The 27,507-nt window shown below is 55.2% G+C and overlaps 2 protein-coding genes across 7 annotated transcripts in view; one reads left to right on the top strand and one right to left on the bottom strand.

Moving 5' to 3' along the window:
- STX18 (syntaxin 18) overlaps positions 1–22,285 on the top strand; it is a 122,525-nt gene extending 100,240 nt beyond the window's left edge. For all 6 annotated transcript variants that reach the window (XM_040488011.1, XM_040488027.1, XM_040488051.1 and 3 more), the window contains 5 exons: positions 8,128–8,216; positions 17,387–17,445; positions 18,787–18,856; positions 20,515–20,595; positions 21,301–22,285. In XM_040488011.1, coding sequence (XP_040343945.1) covers positions 8,128–8,216; positions 17,387–17,445; positions 18,787–18,856; positions 20,515–20,595; positions 21,301–21,396 — 395 coding nt within the window. In that variant the 3' untranslated portion in view covers positions 21,397–22,285. The remainder of the gene's footprint in view (positions 1–8,127; positions 8,217–17,386; positions 17,446–18,786; positions 18,857–20,514; positions 20,596–21,300) is intronic.
- Positions 22,286–22,643: 358 nt separating this feature from the next.
- The window catches only part of NSG1 (neuronal vesicle trafficking associated 1), a 30,475-nt gene continuing 25,611 nt past the window's right edge, over positions 22,644–27,507 (bottom strand). Inside the window, exon 4 of the mRNA XM_040488060.1 lies at positions 22,644–24,035. Coding sequence (XP_040343994.1) covers positions 23,832–24,035 — 204 coding nt within the window. The 3' untranslated portion in view covers positions 22,644–23,831. The remainder of the gene's footprint in view (positions 24,036–27,507) is intronic.

Raw genomic sequence — 27,507 nt, 5'->3', positions numbered from 1 at the left:
GGGGCGCAGCCTGGAGTCTGGAGAGCAAGGGAGAGGGCAGGGGGCCACCCAGCCGGGAAATACCCGGGCACCAAAGTCACAGAGTCGAGGACTGTGTTACTTTTTTTTCTTAAATTTTTCTTTTAATGTTTGTTTATTTTTGAGAGAGAGACGGCGTGAGCAGGGGAGGGGCAGAGAGGGAGGGAGAAATGAAATCCAAGCAGTCTCCAGGCTCTGGGCTGTCAGCACAGAGCCTGATGTGGGGCTCGAACTCACAAACCGTGAGATCACGACCTGAGCTGACATCGGACACTCAACTGCCTGGGCCACCCAAGTGCCCTGGGGGCTGTGGGTTTGACTCTGAAGGAGGTGGGAAGCTGTGGGGAGGTTTGCGCAGAGCGCTGTCAAACCCAGTTTGAGCAGGGCCCCTGTGGTTGCTCTGTTGAAGAGAAATAGTGACAGTTAAGAGCCTGCCGCAGTCACCCGGAACAAGGTATTGGTGAGCACACACACATGGTGGCAGGGGAGTGGGGGGACGTGGTGGAGTTCTGGGTTCGTTCTGAAAGTAGAGCCACAGAAATCGCTTCCTGTACGTAGACGTGAGAGGCAGGAGGGGTGGAGGAAGGCTGTGGCGGTTTTGACGAGGGACAGGTTTGCTGTCCTTCCCTGAGATGCGGAGATGGGTTTGATCAGGAGCTCAGTGTGGGGCTCGTTGACTTTGAGATGCTTGGCAGAGAGGTTGGTCGGGAGTTGGGTTTTTGAATCTAGAGGTCAGGGGACAGGTCTGTAGGCAGCACTGATCCCCTGAGACAGGCTGGGGTCCCCCCAGAAGGAGGATGGGTAAAGGGAAGATGAAGGACCGAGGCCTCCCGGCACCTCCCGTCTTCCCTGCTTTATCCTTCTCCCCGGCACATACCGCTAGCCTTCTGTTTGTCGCAGTCATTTATATTCTTCAGGACCTGTCTCTCCTACTAAAACGTAGCTCCCACAAGGACAGGAATGTCTGTGTTTTGTTCACTGTTCTCACGCTGGCACCCAGAACAGTGCCTGACACCGAGGAAGTCAGTAAGTCTTCGCTGAAGAAAGCGGAGGAAGACGGGGAGGGAGGGAGGTGATTTGAAAGGCTGATTGCCTTTAGTTGCTGTGGAAGTGTTTCCTCATGTAAAAGGAACTAATGCCTCTGGGCAATAGAAAGTAAACGGTCAGAGTAAAAGAACACTCCCTCACAGTTTATATTTTTATTGTAAAGTCAGCATTTGTTGTTTTATAATCACAAGTTATCACGAGTTATTAGCCCACCATATATTAAAACGCGAAAACTCTCCAGTTTAGCTTCTGACCCCTGCTTAGGACCCAGAATGGTTTGAAGACTGTCTCTTCTGGGGCATCGTGATCCCAGCTCCAACACCTACTGACACTTCTGAGCACCAGCTCCCCCATTTAAAAAAATAATTTTTTTTAACGTTTATTTATTTTTGAGAGACAGAGAGGGCGTGAGTGGGGGAGGGGCAGAGAGAGAGGGAGACACAGAATCCGGAGCAGGTTCCAGGCTCCGAGCTTTCAGCACAGAGCCCGACGCGGGGCTCAAACCCACGAACTGTGAGATCATGACCCGAACTGAAGTAGGACCCTTAACCGACTGAGCCACCCAGGTGCCCACCAGCTCCCCCATCTTTAAAATGGGAGTGATGATACCTACCTTTCAGGGGTACAGGGGGGAGGGTGTGAGGTTGTCATTGGTGCTGCCTTTGCTTACTGCTCTCCTTGTGTGTTGAGACACTCCCCCACTCCCGTCTTGGTCCTGGGATGTCTTTCTGAGCTGCCCTATGGCCAGTCCTCTCCTGCCTTTTCCCCTTCAGCCTGGCACCTGCCTGCTTCTGCTGGCTCAGCCTCACTGTCCCTTCAACACCACAGGCCACCCTTTCCTTCAAGGTCATTTGGTGATGCTTGTTATGCAGGCCTCTCTTCCTTGGTTACGTGGAATCCCAAGGAATAGTAATATCTGAACTGGCTCTTATTAAAAATGTACACAATGTACTGTATGTATAAATCCCTGCGTATATAACAGATTTCTAAATACTTCGTATTGTTTTTTGCCAAAAGAAAGCTATTACCATACTGTAGCCCACCTTTGTCTAGTTCCTGTTTGCAGGGGAAGAGAAAAAAACATGGCTGCAGCATGGTGTCATGGAAGGGCTTACAGACTGGGCTGGTTTCACAGCCTGGCCTCTGTCCTGGGCTATGACCTGGACAATTTATTTAAACTCTGAGTCTGCACTTTCTTGTGGTACCGTGTAGCCGTGGTTTGTTGTGAGCATTATGTGAGCTAGCTTACCAAACCGCACATCTCACATTAGCGTGTGGATCCATCGCTCAACACCAAGGACTGGGCCCTATCCTTCTTCAGATTTAGCACTGGGTGGCAATTAGGTTGGCTCAGATACCAGATGAGATTAAAATGTAGATTAGGAAGGAAGTTTTTTCTATTCACCAGCTACCTGATCTTGTATACAGAAAATTTGAAGGCATCTCCCAAAATAAAGTAGTAAATTGGTTTGTCCAGGTTGCAGGATACAAAATCAATACACAAAAATCAGTTTAACTTTTATATATTCTCAGTGAACAATCTGAAAATGAAATTTAAGAGGCAACAATTCCCTTATAGCATCAAAAGGAATAAAATAAAGGAAAATAGGGAGTAAATTCAACCACAGTGTAAAACTTCTACTTTGAAAATTCTAAAACATTGTTGAAAGAAATTAAAGATGACCCAAATAAATGGAAAAACTTCCCAAGATCGTGTCAATATACCCCAAATTGATCTACAGTTTTAGTGCATTCTTCATCAGAGTGCCAGCTGGCTTCTCTGTAGAAATTAACAGGTCGATTCTGAAATCCATGAGGGATGTACGAGGAACTCAGGATAGCCAGAACAGCCTTGAAAAAGAACACGTAAGAGGACTCACACTTCCCAACTTCAGAACTCACAACAGAGCAGCAGTAACACAGGGTACGTATAGGATAGGTGTACAGAGCAGCAGGATTGAACTGAGAGTCCAGAACTAAAACCGTGTATGTGCGGCCAGCCGATTTCCGACAGGCGGGCCAAGACGCCTCGTTGGGGTGGGAGCAGTCCCTTCAGGTGGTGCCGGGAGGAGGGGACAACCACACACACAAGGGCGGCTCCACACTTAACCTCACCTTATACAAAAGTTAACTCAAAACAGACCAAAAACCTAAACGGATCTGGGACCTAAAAGCTCTTTGGGCCGAATCTTCCCGACCTCCGATCTGACCAAGGATTACTAAGGACAGGACACCCAAAGCACAAGTGGCAACAGGAAAAGCTGAACAAATGGGCTCTCGTCAAAGTGAAACCCTTTCTGCTGCTTCGACGGGCAGTAAAGCTAGAAAGTGAAAAGATCGCCCATAGAGTGGGAGCAGGTGTGTGTGGATCCCACACCTGATAAAGGGTCTGAGTCCAGAATGTACAAAGGATGCTTTAGACCCAACAACAAGATGATAAATTAAAAGCGGGCAGAGGATCTGAACAGAAATTTCTCCAAGGAAGACATACAGGTGGCCAGTGCACATGAAAAGATGCACATCGTTGGTCCTCAGGGAAATGGACATCAAAACCACAACGAGATGCCATCTCACACCCACCAGGACGACTACGCAGATACAGGCACACCTCAGAGTCGCCGTGGATTCGGTTCCAGACCACCACACGGAAGGGAGTCAGAGGAAACTGTTGGCTTCCCAGTGCATATGAAAGTCATGCGTACACTTTATGGGGTCTGTTAATGTATGCAGCAGCATACGCATAAAAGGACAGTGTGCATACCTTCATCAAAAAATACTGCTAAAAAAATAAAAAATAAAAAAAATACTGCTAAAAAAATGCTGTCACGTGAGCTTTCAGTGAGTCATAGTCACTGATCACAGATCACCCTAACAGGTGCAGTAATCATGAAACGGTTTGAGATACTGTGAGAATTACCAAAATGCGACACAGAGACACGAAGTAAACAAATGCTGTTGGAAAAATGGTGCCAACACACTGACTTGACGCAGGGTTGCCACGCACCTTGCATTTGGAAAACTAGCGCAGTGCACGAAAGTGAAGTCCGAGTCCAAGGTGAAGTCCAAGGTATGCCTGTGATAACGAGCGTGGACAAGGATGTGGCGAAATCAGAGCCTTCGTTCAGGTGGAAGCTCTCCAGGCAGAGGATCCAGCCAGTGGAAGGGTGGAAGGGGAAAGGGGGCCTGGCACATGGAAGCACACGCACACACCCATGGTGGGGAGGCACAGGAGGAGACAAGATGGAGGCAGAAGCCGCGTGGACAGGCCGTCCGGGCTGCAGTGAAGGTTTCCCTCTGATACTGTGTCTGGACGTGTTCAGGCTGAGGATGGCAGGTCCGGCACGCGGTCCAAGCCTCTCTGCTGCATGGAGTGGGACGGAGTGAGGAAGAGGTGGCCGCTGTGGGCCTGTCCGGACAGATTGCGATGTGGGCGCTGGGTGACAGGTGCATGTCAGGGCAGTGGTGGAGACGAGGTGGTGGGCGGGAGGAATGCTCCAATTCCAGCCGTAGTTTGCAGCTGCAGACGAGTGAGTAGGTGGGATGGGACATGTGAGGGACAGAGCACCAAGGCTGGGGGCTTGAGCAGCAGGGTGGGGGGGACTGCATGGAGGAGAGGGAGAGGAAGAGGAGTCTGACAGCAAGACTGGGAAGAGCACCCAGCACCCACTGGGGTGGGGGGTGGGAAGCTGGGGGAGAGGGCGACACCAGGATTCTCGTCTATGCATGCTAGGTCTGAGCCGGCTGATGGATTTTCAGGTGGAAACAGCCCGTTGTGGGAATGAGCCTAGAACTCGGGGAGAGCCTCAGGCCTGGAGACGCTTGGGAGTCATGGGGAGGGGTCACGTGGAGCTCCAGGCTTACATTCCCCCCACCCCACCCCGAGAGCCCATGGGGAAGGGGACAAGCCGTGCCCACCTCTGTGCAGCCCTGTTGTCTGGAGGCCCGTGACATTTCATCTCCATCCCGACCTTGATGCTGGGGGGGGGGGTCATTCTTGTTTCCCCAACTGTCCCCCACTTAGGGCCCACACATCTGCCCGTGGACGTCATACTAAGTGGATCTACAGGTAGAAGAAGGGCTTTTTAGGTTCGGGCGACAGGGAATCTTTTTGTCTCATCTTGTCGGTGTTTCATTTCTCCTCTGAAACATGAGCTGTATTCTCAATACTTTAGTGTAGGACTAGGCGGTGTAGTTCTAGGCAGAGGGTGCCTTCTTGCTTGCCACACTCCCGACTTTTAAAAAGCCACTAGCTTTGTGACTTTTTATTTAGTCTGGAGTATCGGGGACCTCTGTGGTCAGGCAGACCTTCCGTCCACGTCTGAGGTTCAGGCCTCTTCCATATTCTTACTGTGCCAGGATGAGACTTTGACATACCTGTTTGTAATTTGTTTGCTCACATCGGTTTCCCCCGGTGCTAAGATGGGTGTGGCTATTTGTGAATACTGCCTGCACTTCTCAAATGAGCTCTGGTTCCTGCCTTCAGGGAACTCACAATTGATTGACGGGAGTGACCAGCTTCCAGCCCCTGAGAAAGTGACGCGTGCCCTGAGAGAGGGCACAGGTGGGAAGAACAGGGTCCACTCAGAGGGGACTTCAGGAGGCAGTGTCCTGAGAAAGGAGTCTGGACCGAAAATGGAAGCTTTATCCTAGGCAGAGGGAACGGCATGTGAAATACTCCGAGGCCAGAAAGCGTGGAGCCGTGTGGGACGCGGTTAGTGCAGCGTGTGCAAAGGGGAGGGTTCTGTGGGGACTGAGGCTGGGCCGTGTCGAGGGCCTGTTGGGCCGAGAGCTTGCACGTGAGTCTTGGGGCCGGGCCACTGGAGGTCTGCATCGAGGACAGTGTGAAGAGCACCGTGCTTCAGGCCAGTTTTTATGACAGCAAGGTCAGGGTGGCCCCCGGTGGCTGTCCGTGTGAGCGTGTTACAGAGCACACGTCCTCTTAGCAAATTCTGTGTTCCAGCTCAGAGCTCCTGATGTGAACGGACGCTTCTCATCTTGGTGCTCTTCTCCGGAAGCAACATCAGTGGAGAAGCTTGACTTGGCTCCCATAACGAGGTCAAGCAGGAAACACAGGGCCCTTGGGGTGGGGGTGGGGTGAGTGAAATGTGCAGAGGTTCCTGCCTGAAGATGGCCTCTCAGAAAAACACCCCGCCAGTTTCTAAAGGTGCTTTCAGCCTACGTTTTATGTATAAATTCTCCACGTTTTTTATATTTACGTGTATATTTAGTATATATACATCATATATAAACTTTATAAATACAGTTCTGGCAAAAACAGCCATTTTTTTTTTTTTTAAACCTGCACAGTGTTCTGGATACATGGAGGCTTTTTGTAATGATGTATCTGGAATAATAATACCTAAATTGGTGCCATCACACATTCTTTTCCCGTATCATAGTCTCAAAACCAACACTCTGGACTTTCATGCATCTCACGGGGCCGAGACCAGCTATGGGAAAGTTACTGAGGTTGAGGGAGGAAACAAAAAGAAGCCGTACCCAGCGCCAGGCTCACGAGCCTAGAGGCACCGCTGAGACACCAGACACACTCATCTTTAGAAAGAGAGACCCCACAGGGCGCCTGGGTGGCTCAGTCAGTTCAGCATTCGACTCTTGGTTGCTGCTCAGGTCGTGATGTCACGGTTCATGATATCGAGCCCCATGTCGGGCTCTGCATGGACAGCGTGGATGGAGCCTGCTTGGGATTCTCTCTCTCCCTCTCTTTGCCCCTCCTCTGCTAGCTCTCTCATAAAATAAGTAAATTAACTTAAAAAAAAAAAAAGACCCCATTACAGTCTCCATCAAGGATGGGTCACTTCCGTCCACTGCCCTGTTCCCACTGCACACCCCTTTTGACCTCGCGGGCCTCTCTAACGTGCTGCTGCAGCCCTTCCTAGGAGCCCGAGCCATTGGTGCACTTCATCAAGCATCCATCACGCATTTGTGATTGCAGTTAAAAAGTTCTCTAAAAGGTCCAGTCAACAACAGTTGATGCGCGGGCGCCCGTCCCGGGGTACACCCGGAGCCTCCAAGTATGGACTGGCACACGGAGCGATTGTACCACGGAGAGATCCAGATGAGCGAAGGGTTATCCATGGGGTGACGGGACATGAAGAACCATGTATCCTTGCAGTGGAATATCCTGCAGCATTTCAAGAGAATGAGGCAGATCTATGTGACGGATTCGGGATAATCTCCCAAATACAGTGAAGTCCTACACGGCAAGTTTTATAAGCCACTGTGTACACACACTGGATTGAAGTGGGGGTGGTGGCACAGAGAATTACATAGGTGTTTGTATGCGAACACACTGGGTAAGGTCTGTGAGGCCACACCAAATGCTAACAGTGGTTCCTTCTGGGGGAGGAATAGGATTAGGGAGTGGTAGGTCCTGGCTTGGCGTTTTTTTTTTTTTTTTTTTTTTAATTTTTTTAACGTTTATTTATTTTTGAGACAGACAGAGCATGAACGGGGGGAGGGTCAGAGAGAGGGAGACACAGAATCTGAAGCAGGCTCCAGGCTCTGAGCTGTCAGCACAGAGCCCGACGCGGGGCTCGCACTCACGGACCCCAAGATGGTGACCTGAGCCAAAGTAGGAGGCTTAACTGACTGAGCCACCCAGACGCCCCTGTCCTGGCGGTTTTTTTAGTGAAAATACCCTTATATTGCAGTGTTTAAACACTAGAGGGAGGGCATGCGTGAGCTTGTGTTTTGTGGTAAAACATACTTGAAGACTGGCCCTTTGGTTTGCAGCCATTGCTGAAGTCACTGTGGCACTGAGACTGTGCAGGGGGCGCCTTCTGCCCATGCGCACACACGTGGGCACATGCACATGCACATAATGCACGCACAAGCTTAAACACTGTAGAAGGGTCATGGTACAGCGCCCGAGTATGAGCCAGCAGATGACCGAGTGTGGACAAGCTGTAAGAGCTCATGCTTGCGGTGTGCCTGCATCCCAAGCCAGCATCAGCACCGTCTAAAAGGAAGTATTTTGCCTTCTGTTTCTCTTTTCTTTCTTTTCTTCTTCCTCTTCTTCTTTTTTTTTTTTTTCTTTAACAGAAAAGGTTCCGGCTGAATCCCAACCCGAATTGGGCACGTGGGGAGACGGCAAAGGTGAAGATGAATTATCCCCAGAAGAAATACAGATGGTAAGGCTGCTCTCTGCCCAGTCGGGTGTTGTTAACTAGTGTTGGTAAGACCGTTTCCCCAAGTAGGAGGTCATCCTAAACGCCTTTGCCCTGATTGTTATAGCGAGTTTTCAAAATTCTAAATACATATTGTGGATACAACTTTTCCACCTGATTTCCTAGTTCTTCATATGCTTTTCATAAGTTTTAAATTTGCCGTGGCATAATTAAAGAAGAAATTGCCTTGGAATGATTGTACTAATATTAGATTTCTTTTCAGCTGCAGTAAAATAGTCCTCCAGACTAAATGGGTCTTTTATAATTACCGTTGTGCTGCTTTTTAATTGTTTGAACTGCCGACGCTATGCTAACTCGGAGAGAGCAGAAGTGATGCCAGAAAAATGTAGTCACACCTTGACTGCTAAGGTCCAGTTGCCAATTGTAGGTTGTCCGCTCTGGGTGAATTTCAAAAGGAAACCGACAGGTTTGGCAGGAGCCCCCGCCAGCTCCTTGAGAGCAGTGTCTGCCCACAGTGCGTCTGGACGTTGGCGTGACGGAGCCCAAGGGAATACGCCGTCTGTGGTTGGGAGCAGACGTTTCCTAGCGCTGCCCTGGCGGAAGGCTGTCCTCGGCCTGAAGAGCGGGGAAGCTGGTTCCCACGCGGCGTGCTTTCAGTGGCTGTCCCTGACAAATGACAGCAAGTCACTTCACACCGTGGTTGACAGCGGACAGAACTTTTCCAGGGCTCGTTTTCTCCCTGGTCCTGTTCACGATCGTGTTCAGAGGTGGCGGGGCATTACCGTCTCCTTTCAACTTTGGCAGAATCAGTAGAGTGTCTGGCCCGAGGTCCCCCGGTTGTTGATAAGTGGTAGAGCTTATGACTGATCGGCTCACACGTTTCTACCCCAAGTCGCCTGCGGGAGAAGAGAAGTAGAGCTCTGAGCCGGAGCGCTGTCACATCAGAACAGGGTCCGGGCGCGTGCCAGCCTCCAGCCTCTCCGACCGAGGCACTCGTGTTGCCAGCCCCTTCCTCTTCACTGCTGTCTTCGTGTCTTGCGGGTCCCAAGTGTTACGTCCTCAGAGAGGCCTTCCCGGCCTCTCTGCCCCTTTATTCCCTCATCCCTCCACTAGAACACAGGTGCCCCGAGAGCAGGAGCTTTTGCGCTGTTGTTGCCATGTTCCCGGAGCCTAGAGTGGTTTTTGAGTGGGTGCGTGCCTTGGGTGAGTATAAGCTGCAGGCAGGATCACCAGTAAGAACTCCGAGACATGCAAGCTTTAAGTTATTACTGCTATTGTGTACACCTACGAATGCTCCCTAAATGCCAAGCCGGTATGCATGTTGTCTTACTTGATCTTTATAACAGTCCAGTGAAGTAGGAATTATCCCTCTGTACACGTGAAAAAGAATAAGGCACAAAACCTCTAAAGCCCTCCACGGTCACCGAGCCAGTAGAACAGGCAAGCCGCGTCCTGTGCCCTGAGCCCGCGCTTTTCCCCTGTGTCCTAGTTCACGGGAGTCCCCGGTGGGATCTGGGGGCGTAAGGGAGTGTAGCCTGTGTAGGAGCCTCGGGGCAAACTGACACGAACGGGCTGGCAGAGGAGCGAGCCACGCCGGGCCCACTGCGAGACGTCACACGCACAGGTCTGCAGGCAGGGCCCCGCGAGGGTGGCCAGGTGCGCGTGCCCGTTCCCTTGAACGCTGGCCGCCGAGGGCAGAGAACTGGCTCGGAACCTTCTTGCTCTCCAGACTTCCTGTTTCTTTTCCAAGCCTGACCCACCTGGTGTGGTTGCTGTTGTTTGTTGTTGTTTTCTCGTTTTTATATTATTATTTATTTTCGAGAGAGCGCAAGTGGGGAGGGGCATAGAAAGAGGGGGAGACAGAATCCGAAGCAGGCCCCAGGCTCTGAACTGTCAGCACAGAGCCCAGTGCGGGGCTCGAACTCACGGACCACGAGATCGTGACCTCAGCTGAAGTCGGACGCTTCACCGACTGAGCCACCTGGCCACCCCAGGCCTGACCCACTTGTGGCCCCCTCACCGTTGCACTAGTGACTGAGTGAGCTGACCAGGAGGTTCTTGCATCGTGGTGCCAGGCACACGGCAGGTGCTCACAGGCTCCCTCAGCCTTTCCCCTTCGGTGTGGCAGGCGGTGAGGAGACACAGGCAGGCTCTCCCTTGCACAGGATGGATAGGACTGGGCAGGGCTCGGGCTCCTGGGTCACAGCTGCGCGTGTGCAGAGAGGACGGTGGTGTGCGTGCCACACTCACAGCAGCGTGAAAGGTCATGCAGGTGGCAGTGGCAGCTCGATGTGTATTTTATACACAGTACAGTTCCACATTTATTCCCCGTCCCCCACCCCCCCCCACCCCAGGTTGAGTGGTTTCCTGTCCGGGCTCCAAAGCACAAAACTGATTGCAGTGATTGTACTCTTAGCCGTGACTTTCCTGGGACTTCTTTGGGGTGTCCCCTCAGAACCTGTGGTACTTTGTCTAGAATAATCAGCAGGGCTATCTTTGTTCATTACAGACAAAAATAACTGTCTTAACGGACTAAAACAACTTCAAACGGCTCACCAGGCCCCTGCCATTCTCCAGATTCTCCCGGGTTCCAGAGTGCACCCTCTGACCTTGAGTAGGTGCTCACTGCTCCCCAGACTCAGATGTGGGAGCCAGAGGCCTCGAGAGTGGAGGGTGGCCGGGGAAAGGCTGCAGCGTGGATCCTAGTTAGTCAGGAGGTGATGAGGGGCTGGCCAGGGCACGGCAGCGGAGACAGAAAGCAGAGGTGCAGGGGACTGGACTGAGCTGGGCTGGGCGGGGGGGGGCTGGGCTGGGAGGAGGAGGAGCCTGGAGCTTTCTGACTTGGGAAGACAACGCAGGCAGTCAGAAGGGAGAGGCGCAGGCAGTCAGAAGGGAGAGGCGGCTGGGTGGGGCAGGGATGCCGAATTCCATTTGAGACCCGTGGGTGTTCGAGGCGCCTCTGGGACATCCAGGGCAAGTGTCTGGTGGGCAGTGGCCTGGATGCTCAGGCTGGAGACGTGAATGTGGGAGGCATCCTACTGCTGATGTCCGAAACTGTGCGTGCTGGGGAGAGAGGGGAGAGGCAGAGGACGTCCCCTGGGGACTCTCCACGGGGAGGCAGGCGGAGGCAGAGAAGCCAACAAGTCAAAGGAAAGGACGATTAGGTCACACCCCATTCTTAGAGCCAAATGATGGCAAGTTTCTTAAAATCTCACCTCTTTTTCTTCAATTTGTACAAAATAATTTTCTTAATGGAAATAATGGCTTAATATTTCCCTCAAATAATGTAACAGGACCACATCTCTTTGCTAGAGAAAAAAATATGTGTAACTCTTTTTCTTGAATGCATTTGTACGTAAGCAGAATATACTTCATAAAGGAAGTAGCTAGAATAAGTCAGCTGTTTGCCAGAGAGGTTTGCCTTTCTCCTGTTGGTCGTGGTGAGCATAGGCAGTTTGTTAACCTTCCCGATGCGCGACCTTTGGAAGCCTCCGGGCACGTGGTGGGGTGGGCCAGACGAAGGCGCGTGGCAGGGGCGCCTCGTCCACTGATGCTCGTCCCACTGAGAGATGATGAATGAGCGTGGGCTCAGGCACCTGGCAGAGTTGCTTACCAATCCTCTGTATCACTTCCTGTCTGTGTAGTTTGGGGCAAGAAAACTAGCCTTCCTGCACTTCAGTATGGCAAGAATCAGCACCCCATGGAATGGTCGGGAATGCAGTAGCGGATAGAGGGTGCCTCGCGGAGTGTGGGGCACATAGTAATGTCTGCTCGGCCGGCGGTGGCCCCCACGCTGGGATGCTGGCTCTGTCCCTGTGCACACCTGCGTTCACTGCACGTGTCCGGGATGTGGTTGGAGCTAATGCACGTGAAGAAGAAAGGTTCACGTCATAAAGCTTTTCTGTGCATAATGACTGTTGACGCCCCATGTTCCCTCTTCTGTGTCCTGTCCTGAGTGGCGGTCTAAAAACATGTTACTGACCATTCCCAGTGATGCGGGTTATTTCAGGGTCCCAGTCTCAGTGACTAAAGCAGTCAGAACCGGCAAGAGTTCCCTCATTTGTGTTGTTTTACTGCCAGTGGGTGGGCAGAAGGCTGTAACGTTCGGAACTTCCATGGCAAGCTCTTAAGTGTTCACTTAACTTCTCTTGTAATTGGGAACAATAGCCAAGTACCACATCTTACGGGCTGACTAACCCAAATCTTACTTAACAGGCTCAAGCCTGAAAATGAAGAGAAATAAATACGACACTATTGGTTTTAAATTGGAAAGTGTTGTAGCAAATTGTGGTCATAATTCATAATCACTGTTTTGGAATTTTTCCTCAGGGTAAAATAATGAATTAAGCCCTATAATATCAATTTAATTCATTATTTCACCCACAGGAGCAGTTGTTACGTGTCCCAAAATGGTTGCTGAGTGTTATGTGATTTGCACACTGAATTTCCATTTATAACTCCTGATGCAGGTATATTAACATTTGAGTTACTATAAGCAGATGTTTTGCGGTCAGGCTGAGTGGGACCAGATTGTTTTCTGATGTTACATAGAGAAAATACCTCCTTTGTAAGCCTGCAGTCAGTTTACTCGCCTCAAGTGAAACCACCTGCATTTATTGATGTATCCCTTAGGATAATTTTTAAAGCCATGCGCATGACTTCTGTTCCTAAATCTGCATGAAAGTTGTCCCTAGCCCTCGTCCCCTGTGGTAGGCCGCTGGAAGCACCAGGTGGGTGGCTGGCAGGGCTCGTGACCTGGGCCCAAACTCAGCTCCTGGCAAGAACTGTTGGTAGAATCTGGGCACCACGCAGCCGAGGGCTGAGGTCCACACCCTGGGGAGGTTTCAGGTTCGCAGGGGTAGCGGTGGGGATGGAGGTGAGGGTCACAGAGCCATGTGAACGCAGGCGTTTGGCATAGATGAGGCGCATCTGAAGAACCGGAGAGGTCCTGGGCCATGGTGGTGGGGGCAGACTGCTCTCTGGGCCGAGCCCCTGGGGGTCCCAGCCCCTGTGGGTTCCTAGTCTTTGGTCCAGTTAGCTGCTCTTGCCTCTTTGCAATGCAAACAACTTCTTGTGGCTTCATCTTGTACCCAAAGGCCTTTTGTAGGAGTGATTTTCTTTTTAAAACTATAGTAAAGAGGATTAGGTTAGAAAAGGATTTCTATAACAGTGTATTCACAGTGTGGATTTGTATCCCTTAAAGCAAATAATAAACCCTTTTGGGGCTCTCTGTTTGGAAATCTGACTTCTAAATGGAATGAGGCAGTTAATACTGCCTAACACGCATGTAACACACAACACATGCCAAGTACGGCCCTGACCGCTTGAGTGTTTATTAATGTAGCCACCCCGTGTGGTAGGGACTGTCGCTGGCCCCATTTTACAGCGAGCTCCCAGGTCCTAGGCCTTTAAATGTGGTGCCTGCCGCCATGCTTGAGCGGTCAGGGGAACTTGCTGCAGACATCCATCTGTGTTGAGCGAAAGCACTGCATTTTGGTGGGAGACCAAACAGTATGGAGCGGAAGGAGCCACGGCAGGAGGCCCACACAGACAGGCTGGCTGCTGTCACGTCCACCTTCCTTGTCCTGCAGGCCTCGTGTCCCGCTTTCCAGTGCCTCACAGAACCGGGGGCCCTGTGACAGGCAGGCTGGTCTTCCTGGGCTTGGGGGGGTGGGGGGTGGGGGGGTACCCCTGTCCTTGGTGCTGACTGTGGAGACCAGGCCTCCTTGGCTACTGCACCTTGTGAGGTCCCTGTCCCTCTGAGGGACGGATGCCACGCCAGCCAGCTGCCAGCGAGCCCCAGTGAATGCTGTGTGAGTGCCCCAGATCCCGCTCAAGTCATAGTGCCCTCTAAAATTTGAAACCACAGAGGTGGAAGGGGCCTTCAGAATATTTCATGACTCATTTTGCGTATCTGGAATCTCAGTCCCAGGAGATTAATAATAGTTAACCTTTAGTGGGGGCTTTGTATGTGCCACGCACTCTGTACGCAACTTTACATGCATTATTAGCGCGTCTTTCTCTAGTAAGTACTGTCTCCGTCCCATTTTAGTGACAAAGACAGAGGCACAGAAAAGTTACCTGCCCAAGGGCACATAGCTTTGAAGGTAAAGGAGCCATCATCATCCCTCCCCACCCTCGGCATCAGGCGGGAAAGGATAAGAATCACCGCGTCTGTTCACAAAGAGGCCCTGTCACATGACAGGCCGGACAGAAGCCAGTGACTGGTCCAGGGGTCAGTCGCCCCAGGAGTTCCCACTGAGGCCACAGGGGCTGGCTCGCTGAAGTCCCGGGCGTGTCCACCAACTGCCCCTGCCGGCCGGCACCTGCCGCCCCCTGCCTTCCTCTGCAGAGGAGGGGTGAGGTGTACAGGTTGGCCATCAAGACAGTATTGGAAACCACCCTGAAATGTGGCACAGGTGAATGTTGTCAGCGGCCTGGCCATTACCTGATCTGCCTGAGCCCTGCCAGACCCTATTAAGTGGGTCCCTCGCACCTGGCTATGGGAAAAACAGGTGGTGTTTTTGAAGACACAGCTCCATTGTAACTCCCGCCCCCAAATGGGGGCCGCTTTCCGTAAAGGTCCTGGCCACGCCAAACTCTCCCCTCAGCCCTGTCACCGCTTGATCCCTCGAGGCATTTGTTTCTTTTGCTCCGCCCCCCGTTGCTGCCCCCCCCCCCACCCCCACCCCCAATGGGTACTTCTCAGGTGGCATTAAGAACCCATAGGTTGAAAGGAAATCAGAGCCAGAATCTGATCCTGCTGCTGACAGGAGTCCTTCAGAAGTAACAGCTCCCCAGAACCCCGAGAGGGGGAGTGGGTGCCTCATGCCCAGAGCTGGGGAGGGGACAGAGAGGGCTTTGTTCCGGGGGACGTTCCCGCAGTAAACCACCTCAAACCCCTAGTCTTGCTTAGGAGTAGTTTAGAAAGCATAAAAGGTCTGAGGATTTAAAAGGACAGGGCCGTATTTTGTCATTAAAAAAATAAGAAAATGCCCCCTATCCCAGCCCCCTGAGAAAAACCCTGAGTAATAACCTGGGAGAATTAGTGAAAGTAAATGAGCACCTACATGCTGAAGTAATTGTTTTTTTCCTTAAATTACTGGGCTCTGAAGTAACTGTTGAGTTGACAGCTAATAGGGCTGATAGTTTCAAACTCAAGAGTGAAGTTTTTATTCCCTTAAATAGCCTGATTTCATAATTAGAAGGGCCGTCCTGGTACCGTGTCAGCATCCTGCCCGTGCTTGAGGCGGCCCAGCAGAGCGCCCCCCGCCGGCCCTTCTGGAAACTGTGACGGCCCACCCATTTTCTGACCCAGTAGGTCTGGGGTGCAGTGGAGGCCCCTTTGTGTTTTGACAAGCAGGGGGACTGACAACCGGTGCCCTGCAGTGTGGTAGGCCCTGCATTGTGCTGGGGCCAGAGGAGAAAGCCCCACCCCAGGCGGGAAGACGGCCCCCCAACAGGGGCAAGAAGTGTAGCGATGGATCAAGTGCAGGGGAGTTTTATATTATAAAAGGAGATGGTAGAAGGTGATTAAACCTGCCTTGGTGCGTCTGGTCACTAGGAAGGTGCCTCCGCTGGGTTTCGAGGAAACAGTCGGAGTCCCCCCGCGGGGTGGGGGGTTGGTGCGCGGCGGCCTCCATCAGCTCTCAGCTAGTCTGTGCAGGGGTGAGGCAGTGGGCTGCAGGAGAAGGCTGCGCCTCAGCGCTGTTCTACAGGGCCACGGACAGGGCCAGCCTGGTGCGGTGTGACGTGACCAGCATCTTAGATCACTCTGACGGAGGGGCGGGGGGCAGATTGGAGGAGAGTGAGAGGTGATGGGGGCAGAGCACAGGCACCAGGGAGGGAATGGATGCAGCAAGGGTGCGGGTGAACTGGCAGACAGGACGGGACGGTGCCCGCGTGGAGGGCTGGGGGGGGGGGGCTGGGAGGGGAGGGGGGAGACGGAGCAGAGAGTGAGCACAGCACATGCCCTCCCTGTGAAGTCAGGGGGCGACTGGGCAGGGGAACGGGAGTCCCTGCACGTGACCTGCTCAGCACGGTGTCTGCCGCGACTTCCCTAACCGTTGTTTTCCCTCCAGTGTTGTTTCACTGAGCAAGTCCGGCTGGAGCCTCGGTTGGATCGCAGAGCCTGGGAGGCCCAGAGCTCACCTCCACCCGTCCCCCCACACAGCGCCTGGCGCAGACCGCGCCTCCGAAAACAGCTGTGGACGGGACTGCCGCTTTAGTAGATGTGAAGGAAAGAACGCGTGTGAGGCCTTCTCGGACTTGGGTTTGACGCGTTCCCACCCTCAGGCAGCTCCTAGTCAAGGGGGAGTTTGGGACATGCACAGCTTATTACCGGGCTGAAAATGGCTAACGTCCTGAGAGATCTTCACGAGGTTTCACAAGGTGCTAGGCCAAGGTTAGAAACTGGAGAAAGAAGTTCCATCTCGGGGGCCGGGATCGGTCACGGAGAAGGTGGCGTTCGAGCTGGGGCTGTGGGACGTGGGCCCCCGCCCGGGGCTGAGTACACGCTCAGGCAGTGGAGTGGGCGTCCGAAGGCGGGGTTGCGGGTCCCGCAGTGAGGAGGAGATCTGGTCCCGCGGCACGGCGAACCCTCAGACGTGCCATCCTCTTGTGGGGCTGGTGTCAAGTTGGCAGGAACGGTGGGGGCAGCAGCTGTCTTGTCTGCTCCGAGTTTATGTGGCTCCGATGGGCTCCCGGGTGCCAGGGTGGCGCCCTCACCCAGACTGAGTCCTGAAGCCCGATCGCCAGCCTGAGCCCAGGAACACAGCGCTTCAGGCTGCTGGGCCTGTGTTCCTGTCACGGTGGACTGGCCAAGGCGTGGCTCTGAAATGAGACTGCCCTGCCCTCAGCTGAGCCGCTGGAGCTCAGTGCCCCACTTAAGACAGTGCCAGAGGGAGACAGAGCAGCAGGAAGGACGGCAGGCGACCCGCCCCACCCCGCCCGCACCTTCCCAGGCGTCACGTCGGCTCACAGGCAGGGAGATGTCCGGCCACAGGGATGTTTTCACACTGATGCCGCATCCCTCCACGCCAGGAGGAGGGACTCGGTGGCCACCCTCGGAGGGCAGATCGAAGATTTCCGAGCAGACGCCTTGCTAGACTCTTGCCTTTGACCGTGTTGCTTTTGAGTATGACGTCACCCTTAGTGTGTTTGTCTCCTCACAGTTTGAACAAGAGAACCAGCGCCTAATTGGTGAGATGAACAGCCTGTTCGATGAAGTGAGGTATGTATGTGGTTCCTAGGAGCTGATGGCCTCAGCTTTTCTAGGAACTGGGAACTTTTCATTTACTTCGATGGCCAGGCATCCCCTTGTGGCCCTGGCCACGTGCACCCCCCTCAGCCATTCGGGGTCAAGGCAGCTGCCCAACTTCAGTGACTCCCCTTAACCTGTGGGCCCTTGAGAGGTCACCCCCTCTGTGCTGCCTCCAGGCTTCCAGTGACCGCAAGTTGCATGGTTAGGGGCTGTTAATTTCATCGCTCCCGGGTAAGGGGGCGGGCCTTGTGAGGGATGGCTGGCCAGGTGCAGCCTCCTGCATATGGCTCCGCTGGGGTCCGTCTGCCCCCTCAGCAAAGGGGTCGGCAGCATGGAAGGAGAGTGGCCGTGCCCATGTGAGCCATCGCTGGCCCGCCGTCTAGGGGAGGCACGTGGGTGGGGCCTGTTTCCCCGAGAGTGTCTGGAGCATCAGGAAGGAAGGCCTGGGCTTTGGCAGGGAAATTAAACCCGCTGTGCTGTGAGCTCATCCAAAAGAAAGTGCGTCCTGACGCCGTACCCACAGCCCCCGGGGACTCTGATGGCACCTGTGCTCCTCTGCGGCCTCTGCCCTCGCTCTGTGGGCCTTGGCGGTCCTTGCTCCGAGATTCAGTCCCCGCCCGCCTCACTTTTCCTTCCCACACCCGGAAGCACGGGAGGAGCGGCGGCCGGCTGCCCCGACACGGCTCAGCCCCTGCCGCCCCCATTTCTAGACCCGTGCCACCCCCCAGCCCACGCCCGGGGCGCCCTTGCTGGCCTGAGAAGCTCAGACGCTTGGTTTCTGAACCCAGATACGTTTTCAGACAGAACTGGAGGACTTTTCCTTTTGCCGGGAAGTTGGTTTGGGTGGCAGCACCCTGCCCCTCGACCTCCTGGGCGGTAACGACGTTGAGTGGTCGGCACACGCTGGCGCTGGGTTCTGAGTCTCCGCCGCGTTACCATGGTTACCGGGCCGGGTACGGGCCTTAGCATTCCACGGCTGCCTGTTGCAACCAGGGGTGCAGACTCCGAGGCAGGGGCACCGCGGGTCAGCTTGCAGGGGAGGGCTGGTTCCGCAGTGCAGCGTGCCCCCTAAGCGAGAGACTTCAGAGGAGAGCCAGGAAGTGCAATGCTGGCTGCCTCCTTCCTGAGCCTGATGTGGTGCCCCTCCCCCCTCCCCCCCCCGAATGATGTGGTGTCCCCTCCCTCTCTGGAGGCTGTGGTGGTGTCCCCTCCCATTTCTCACTTACGTGGTCCATTTAGAAATGTGTAACACTCCTGCTAGGACCACCACCTACTAATAGTTGTATGTAATTTTTTTTTTCTTTAATGAAGGCAAATCGAAGGGAGAGTGGTTGAAATTTCCAGGCTCCAAGAGATATTCACAGAGAAAGTTTTACAACAGGTAAGAAAAAAAAATTACGATTTAAGGTTTAGCTAAAAAGAATCTGTGACATCTACTGTGACATCAGGGTGCTTGTTCTGAGGTTGCCTGATCCCTGCAGCCATGTGCCCCGAGCCGCGTGGGTTCGTACAGCTCCTCACGTGAGGGCCTCCTGACCCCCCGGTGCAGCCTCTGTGCGGGGCAGGGAGCTCGCTGCACCTGACCCACTGCTGGCTGGCCCAGGCCAGACTGGGTGTGGTGGCCCGTGTGTGCAGTGACACCCACAGAGGAGGGAGTTGGGTAGATCTTCCTTCCGGGTGCCTCTGAGCTAGTTTTCCCGTCTGCAAACGGAGTGGCCCTCGCAGGGCCGTCGTGAGGCTCGGAGATAACCCGCAGGAAGCACCCAGCACACCTGGCGGGTAGCAGCCTGTCAGTCGACAGTGTGACTTAGGGCTCACACTTGGCCCTCTTGGAACGCCAGGTCCGTGCCACCTCAGGTGTCCCGTCCACACAGGAAATAGGGTTGTTCTCTGAAGGGGATTTTCATGTTATTTCTTCCTGCCTCCAGTTCTGAAACTCGTCCGGCCAGTAACTGGCAAAACTTTTAGGGACCTGATAAATTTATCCTTCTTTTTAGCATCCACAGACCGTGGAACGGTTTCAGAGTCAAAATCATTTCTGCTGCATTGTGTTAAACTGGCCCAGTTGGCCTAAGACCCTCCCGCCCCCACAAAACCTGCCCGAAACCTCACAACCAGAGTCGAATCGCTGTAAATTTAGGTATGTGCAGTCTGGCGGAAAGTTCGGGATCACGAGTTACCCTTTCTAACTACATTGAAGGACCAATTTAAGCGTGTATGTGCTAAGTCTCCACTTAGAAGCCCGATGGCTGTCACTTCAGCCTCCTGACCCATAAAACAGCTAAGTCAGCTGTCCCTGTCAGAGCACACGACTTGCTTCCAGGGACAGCTCAGAGTGGCAGGAGAGCTCAGAGGCCACGTTGGGTCACACACTGGCTCCGATCCAATCCTGACTTCCAGTGTGTCAGGTGACCTGGGCACCCCAGCCACACTGCCCTCTTCAGACTGGGCCGCTGCCCCCCCCCCCCGCACTCTCAGGGCTGGGGCTCGAGGTTCCTGACGCACTTCCAGCTCGTGGCAGGCTCTCAGTACACGGGAGCTGATGTTTTTACGGTTTAGGTTTTCTTTTTTTTTTTTTTTTTTTTTTTAAAAGAGAAACACAGGGGGAAAGACACGCAGCGCCCCCGAAAACCCCGTGTGCATGTCTGAAAGCACACGCATCTGGAAGCTCATGTCTCTGGATTTCATAAATACGCGGGGGACCAGAGGGAAGCCCCTGGCATGCGGTGGCTGCTACGTGTTGGCAGCTCTCGCGTTTGTCCCTTCTGGCCGGCAAGTGGCACAGGAGGCGGAAGGGCAACGGCACTGGGTTCTGGTCCCAGTCCTGCCACGTGGTTGCTGCGTGACTCTTGGCAAATTCCTGAACTTCTCTGAACCCTGGCTTTCCCTTTGGTAAAACGGGGCTGTGCCTGCCCCTCGGGACCCGGCGAGGACCCACAGGCTCCCGCTCGTAAAGCCCCGGCTGCTGCTGGCTCCTGATGTCCGGATGCTCGGGGAAGGAGACGGTGGTCGGGTCTACCTGCCTCTCCTCTTCCACAGGAAGCCGAGATCGACAGCATTCACCAGTTAGTTGTAGGGGCGACGGAGAATATCAAGGAAGGCAACGAAGACATCAGGGAGGTGAGTACCCTTGGGCCCCCCAGGCCCCACCGGCCTCCCCGTCCGGGCAGCGGTGGTAGTCTTGCGGGCAGTCGGGGCTGCGTGAGAGCCTTGCCGGGGCCCAGCCTGCAGGGCTGACCTCCTAACCGTACTGAGCCCTAAGACAGTCACACTTCTGTCCTCGCTAAACCCGGGGCACCTGCTATTACCAAGACACAGGACTCACAGCCCTCCAAAGGAGCGATCGGAGGCACACGAGGTCACTCTTGGCAAGGGTTGGATCAGCCACCTGCACCAGGGGCGGGCGCCACCGGAGAAGCTCGTTGGACCCCCCCCACCCCGAGGGCCAGAGCCCTGGTCCCTGTTTATCGAGGCCACCACAGTGGACTCTGTTGAGTGGACGTGGTCTTCTGAGTGTGGTCCTCGGTTTGGGTTGACGTGGGACCATTCCTGGGCCACTACAGCTGCCGGGCCAGCCGTGGGGCTCTTTTTAACCCTGGGCCCCGCGTGGACCGTTTCCGGGTGTTTGCTGGGAGAAGGGTGTAGGACGTCTGAATAAGGGGGAGACACCTGTTTGTTTTCTGGTGGATTCTAAACCCACTGTTTGGCTCTGCTTACTAATTAAGGTAAGCATAAGCTCCAGGGTAGGGAGTGCGTGCGGACACACGGAGGGCGTGAGCACTCCTCAACCCAAAATCCTGTGCTCCTGCCCTTCCCGCCCCCCAGGCCATCAAAAACAACGCCGGCTTCCGAGTGTGGGTGCTCTTCTTCCTGGTGATGTGCTCCTTCTCCTTGCTCTTCCTGGACTGGTACGACAGCTAGTCTGCCCTGCTCGCTCCTGGCGCATGGGGCACTGTCGAGGGTCTCCGGCATCGGACCAGGGCTGTGCCCAGATCCTACCACGTTGGGGGGAGGGGGCGGTGGCAGAGCTACGTGCTCCCGCAAAAGGGACACCCAGACCTGTGGTCTTAGCCCGTTTAGTAGCTGAAAAAGAAACTAATGAACACAAATTGACAGTGGACTGCGTGGCACTCCTGAGGCAGGGTGGAAGAGAGGGGGGTCGTTACTGGCTGCACCCAAACTGGCGGCCCACGTGGAGGGGCTGCCCGGAGGCGGGGCTCAGGGAGGCACCGACCTGGCCCTTCCAGTGGCTTAGGGAAGAGTGCTGGGTGATAACTTCTCACGGCAAGTGACCATCACTTAGTTTCCTGTGGCTTCTTGTCTGCCTGAGCCAAGTGCTGCAGAGTCGCTGCGTTGTGGAAAACTCGCCTTTGCCTCAAATATAATAAATGCAACTACGGTTACTTCGTGTAATATCAGTGGGTCCAGATACAGAAGGTCAGCGGACGCCTGCCTGCCCGTGGGGGAAGGGGTGTGGGGACAGACCCTGGGCCCTCAGCAAGGGGCTGCTGGGGCCCAAGGAGCATTTGTCTGTCCTTGGGCCCGTGCACCTGTCCCTCTAGAACAGGTGTTCCTGTTTGCAGTGGGAACCACATCTGTGCAGAGAGCATGCTGGTGTTCACGGGGCCCCACCTCGGTGTGGGTGCCGATGGCTCTGCGTTGCCCCCCTGCAAAATTGTGTGCTGTGTATGCAAAATCGAGTCTGTGGTGTAGCCACAGGGACCCTTGTGTTCTTTCTCTGCACAGAGTGAAAACGTCAAAAGTTACATGTGAATGCATTTACAGTCAATAAAGCGTCTACTAGAAAATACAAAGGGGTGATGCCTTAGCAGTGCGTTTACGCGGGCTAGAGCTTTCAGAGGTGTATCTGTGCGGGAGAGCGTGGCACGTAGTCAGTGCTTCTCGTGCGTGCTCACGTCACACCCTCACAGCACGCAGCTCTAGAACACGCGCCCCGGCTCCAAGGCCACGGTCATGGTTGCGAAACACCCTCCATAATAGAATCCGGTTCTGGAAGCATATTTCAGAAAGCAGTGATGGAGCTGGCCGCGGCCACCACGCTTGTTTGCAACAGATCTCAAACTCATTGCCATTTATTTTTGACCTACTGAAAACAGTGAAACTTCTGACACGTCCACCAGAAACAGCACAGATAACATGGAAGAAAATGTCTGCAGATGCCTGGTTTCCATTTAATGGTTTTACACACGTAGCTTAGCTAACTGGCAATTTTGTAAACATATCCTTTAATGTCAAGATTCAGCTTGAAATGTAACTTCTTTACAAAGATCATGAATTGAAATGTCCTCAGTGGATCTGCAAGTTGCCACGCCAGCCCCTCCCAGCCTCCCCTGCCTGCTTCTTACATGAAAAGATTTCTAGTTCACAAAATAAAAATCAGTCTTGGCTTCCCAGCAATTACATTTTCACTTTGCCAACACAAATAAGGTCTTAAAAACTAACTCGCTAACAGGGCTGTTGGTGCAAATTTATTCATTACCAGGACAGAACAAAAAAGACCAAAGGGTGTCGCTCCTATTCAACACGTCACAGAGCAGACGGACTACCTACAGGGGCCCGGACTTCCTCAGGCCCGTGGCCCAGGGTCCTCCCACAGCCCCTCACCACACGTGCTGGGACACCGGACCCGGTCTACATGCGCCGGCCTGAAGCACGGTGCTCTCCGCACCAAGGTGCCAGCCGGCTCCAGGGGGCGGAATAGCGCCTCCCGAGCGGGCCCTCCTGCGGGACACTCCTGCGGGACACTCGGCCGCTTCGGAGTGGGCGCGGGGAAGGGAAGGGCGCACCCGCCACCGGACGTCCCATTTCCTTCCTTCTCTGCACCTCTCACTGCCACACATCATGGTGATGGCCCGGCTGCCGCCTGATTGAAGGTGGGAAGAAATCTGAAGTACAGCTTGCTCTTAACCATGTGGGGACCCGTCTAAATATGGCTGTGGAGTAAGGTTTGCAAACAGCAGTGCGGTGGGGAGGGGGAGGGCGATAAAAAAAAATCGATTCCACGAAACGCATTATTTATCTGAATCCAAACCCCTTGCATATCCAGTGTAAATTTACTTTCTGATGGCATCCCATAAATCCCAGTAAAGCAGCTAAATTAAGATTCCTTAACATGGAACGTGGTGTCACAGCTCTTTAAGCAATGCTGATATGCACTTGATCTTATGCCCATGAGCGGTCGGCAGCAAGTTTTATTGGCAAAGCAGCATTAGCAAACAGAAGCGGTTGCACCATAAATGAGTAACCTCTAAATTATCGGTAATTATATTTAACGAAACGTCCCTCCAAGTCCCTTTGTTACCTTCGAGTGACACATTGTGAGGAACCTGCCCGTCTCACTGAGCTGACTTGTCAGCGGCTTCGGTCTCCTGCTCGGACAGCTTCTCTTCCGACAGAACCGACATCCAGGGTGAGACGGAGCGTGTGATGCTCTGCTTGGCCAGGTTGTAGTGGTTGATGACGGTGTAAAACTTCTCCCGGGCACTGGAGTCTTGCTCCGCGTAGTAGCTCTCCAAGCCTTCTGGAATGCACTGGGTGTTCTGAAAGACAAGGGGCCGTGGAGACGCACGTCTCAATGCTGCGGGGGTGCCGGAGGGTCTCCGGTGAACACCCCCCCAGTGTTTACGGGGACCTTCCCTGGGCTTAGAGGAGAAACACAGCCCAGCCACCGCCTGCGCTGGTCCCACCGCGGCAGGACAGACATCTTTAGCGAGGCCGTGACGCAGCGGGACTTGGGCTGCAGGGGCACGATGAGCTGTCCTGCTTCGCTAAAGACCTTCCACTAGTTGTCATTTACGTTACATCTACTAGAAAATACTTTGGACCTGTCTGCTGGAAACACAGATAGTAAAAGAAGGGAAGTCAGGAAAACCTCCTGGGAGCTGGATCTTTAGTAGGCCTTCTCCAGAGGAGGGGGTCGGGGGAGGGCACGCCCTCAAGGCAGAGGAGATGGGCCTCACAGACAGGACAGTGCCAGCAGGGTGAGGAGGGCACTGGGAAGGACGGCCGGGGTCAGACGGCCACACAAGGGCTAGAAGTCCCGTCAGGGAGCTGGTGTGACCTTGTGACCCAGAAAGCAGGAGCCCAGACAGCAATACGGCGGGGCGGGGTGGGCAAGGGAGTGGGCTATCCCAGGCAGCTGTCCACGAAGGAAGAGGCTTTGTCCCTACAGGCCACGGAACCCTGAGGGGGCCTGGGGTGGGGGAGTCCAGTCCATAGCTCTCATCAGCTGGTAAAACGTCCAGGACCCCAGAGAGATCCTGCACCCAAGGCTGCCTTTGCTGGTGGGTCCAGGAGCCGACCCAGGCCACTGGGCCACCACAGCTGACGTGGCCCGAGCACACCATACACGTGCAGCTCACCGGGTGAGTGAGTGAGGTGGGCGGGGCTGCGGATAATCGGCTTCCACCTCGCATTCTCCCGAGCCAAGCAGGCGCTTGGTGCCGAGCTAACGACTACGCTTCCCAGCCAGGCCAGAGGGACGGGCGTGGATGCCCACCCTCCACCTCTCCCGCGGCCCTTTCTCGCTGGCTTCGACTGCCCAGAGGCGGAGAATGCCCTGGGGCGCTGGCAGGGCAGCACAAGACAGAATCGGGGCTCCAGGATGATCTCACAGAACCGGCCCCCCCCCCCCCCCCTTCTGCCTGGAGCCTTCATGTGAGAGAGACGGACCTCCCGCCTCGTGGAAGCCACGTTACCTGTGTGTCTGAGCAACCAAAGCAATACACGAACGCCACGGCCTCTTCCTCAGTGAGGGGAGACCACAGCAAAGACGGGTGCCTGGCCTTGGCCACCTCCACACTCACCAGGAAGAGTCTGAGGACCCAGGCTCTCTGCCCACCGCTAAGGGTCTGACTCAGCACCTCTGTATCCTTAAACCTCCCCAGACGATTCTGAGGCTCCACATGCTGCACATGGTGTCTCGGCCAAGGCCGCCCCGCTGGCGGGTGCACCGCCCGGATCTGAAGCCCAGGCACCATCCACGGCACTCTGACCAGTTAACTCCTGGGGCTTCGCAAGATGCCCAGCGGCGCAGACCGTCCGTTCACCTCTCCTGGGCAAGCGCCTAGTGGAGAAGGTGACAGGATCTTTGATGACATCATCTCTGGCCACCTCGGGCCATCGCCAGGCCGACCGGCCACAGCTGCTGCACCTCAGACGTGGGCGCTGGGAGACACGAGTGCCGGCCCGGGATGCACCAGGGGAGCCTCCCCCTGGCCTGGGCCCAGCTCTTCCTCGGTCTCTAAAACCCAACGGCAGGTGAAGAAGGCTGCTCCTTGAGATCTGCCCGCAGATGTAACGCCCACCTGCCACTTCACCGGCAGCAGAGAAAACGGGACTGGGGTTTCGCCACCCATGCTTCCTCCTCCCGACCTTCTCTCTGCCCCTGACAGCTGGCCGGGCGCTTCCCATGCACGTCCTCTCGCTGCGAGGCAGGTGCCGTGAGCCCCGTTTTCCAGCCGGGGCGGGTGAGACCCAGAGACGCGAAGGCACAGCAGAGTGTGCCCAGCGCCCCACATGGTGTCGCCGTGGGAGGCCACCGACAGGTGACCCGCTGGACTCCCGAGTCGAGAAGAGCGAGAAGTGAAACAGTCTGCCCCAGGGCCGGCGGGGCAGAACGTTCTTTTCCCAGAGCCCTGGCAGCGTCTGGTTCAGCCAGAGCTCAAGCCCCAGCTCGGGCACACACAGGCCTCGGGAATGCGGCTCGGCTCCCCGCGCCCTGCCTGCACTACTGGCTCAGCCTTCGGCACCTTCACAGGCGAGCGACACACTGTGACGTCGCCCTCTGAACCCCGAGGCCTCCGCAGTGGGCGGCTCCACACAGCCCGGCCCCTGCTCGGTGCCAGAAACAGCAACACGGGGCAGAGCACACGACTCGTGCAGAGAGCAGGGATGACGCCCCCGTCACAGAAAAGCTCCCGCCGCTCAGACGTAGCGGCCGCTCGTGATCGGAGTCCCTCTCCGCCCGGATGGCTCTCCTGGGATGCCGGCCTCATGTCTAGGACGAGGATGGCTGGGGGGTCGGCTCTCCCTTGGGTGGGCTGTCCAGCAGGGTCAGGAGCTGTGCCAGGCACCAGGATCACCGGAAGGAACACGCCAGAGCCCGGGCCACGGGCCCTACGCTACCTACTAGCCCCCGTGCCCCTCCCCGGGGCCTTCACTCAGGAGACCCGGGCTGTGCTCCTCCGACACCGAGAAGTGGCAGGTCTGGCCCCTCAGCGGAGCGAGGTCGGGGCCTCCTCGGTGTGGCTGCTGACGGATGGAGGCTGTCGTGCCTGGTCCGGTGCCCGGCCCACGAGCTACCGTTTCATCACTGCTGGGTCTAGGAAGACAGCGAAGGGGTACAGACAGCACTGGGGTCTTGCAGGGGTGGATGACACGTCCACACGCCTCTGTTCCCCAGGACGGACCCTGCATGCCAGGTGGGTGCCATGGGTACTTCCCTGTTGGGTAACCCAGAGACGAGTGACTGCCGCGGACAGCGGAAAGGGGACGGAATGAACGCATGCTCTCCCCTCAACCCGGTCCTGCCCCGCCAGCGGAGAACAGTCCTCCTCTGGTCAAAGGATCAGAACCACCTTCTGGGAGCACGGAGGACTATTTCCAGAAGAGAAAGGACAAAGGACTGCGGCATGCCCCACACCCTGCTCTGCCTGTCCAGCCCGTCGGTGGGCCAGGCGGCGGCTTCAGAGTCGGCCCACGCTGCAGGCCAAGTTCACCGCAGTTCCTCCCACTCTGAGCCTCAGCGCCCCCCATCTACGAGACGGGGCCAAGGGGCCCCGCATACTGGGTGGCCGTGAGGACTGTGGTCCGTGATGGGCAGCTCGGGCAAGAAGGCAGGATGTGTCCACGCTCACCCACGCCCACACCCGGGTGTCAGGAAGCAGCCGCCCCCGTCCGGCAAGGCAGGTGGCCCCCACCCCCCCCCCCAGCCACACTGCCACCTGTGCTCCGTCCTCTCCCCCTGCCACTCGCCAGCACCCGCCAGGCAGTGTGGGACTCCACTCCGGT

This window comes from Herpailurus yagouaroundi, unplaced genomic scaffold, assembly GCF_014898765.1.
Source record: "Herpailurus yagouaroundi ecotype Mexico unplaced genomic scaffold, PumYag 28, whole genome shotgun sequence".
NCBI lineage: Eukaryota > Metazoa > Chordata > Mammalia > Carnivora > Felidae > Herpailurus > Herpailurus yagouaroundi.
Note: the sequence above shows the minus strand (reverse complement) of the source record. Positions and strands in the feature narration are given on the sequence as shown.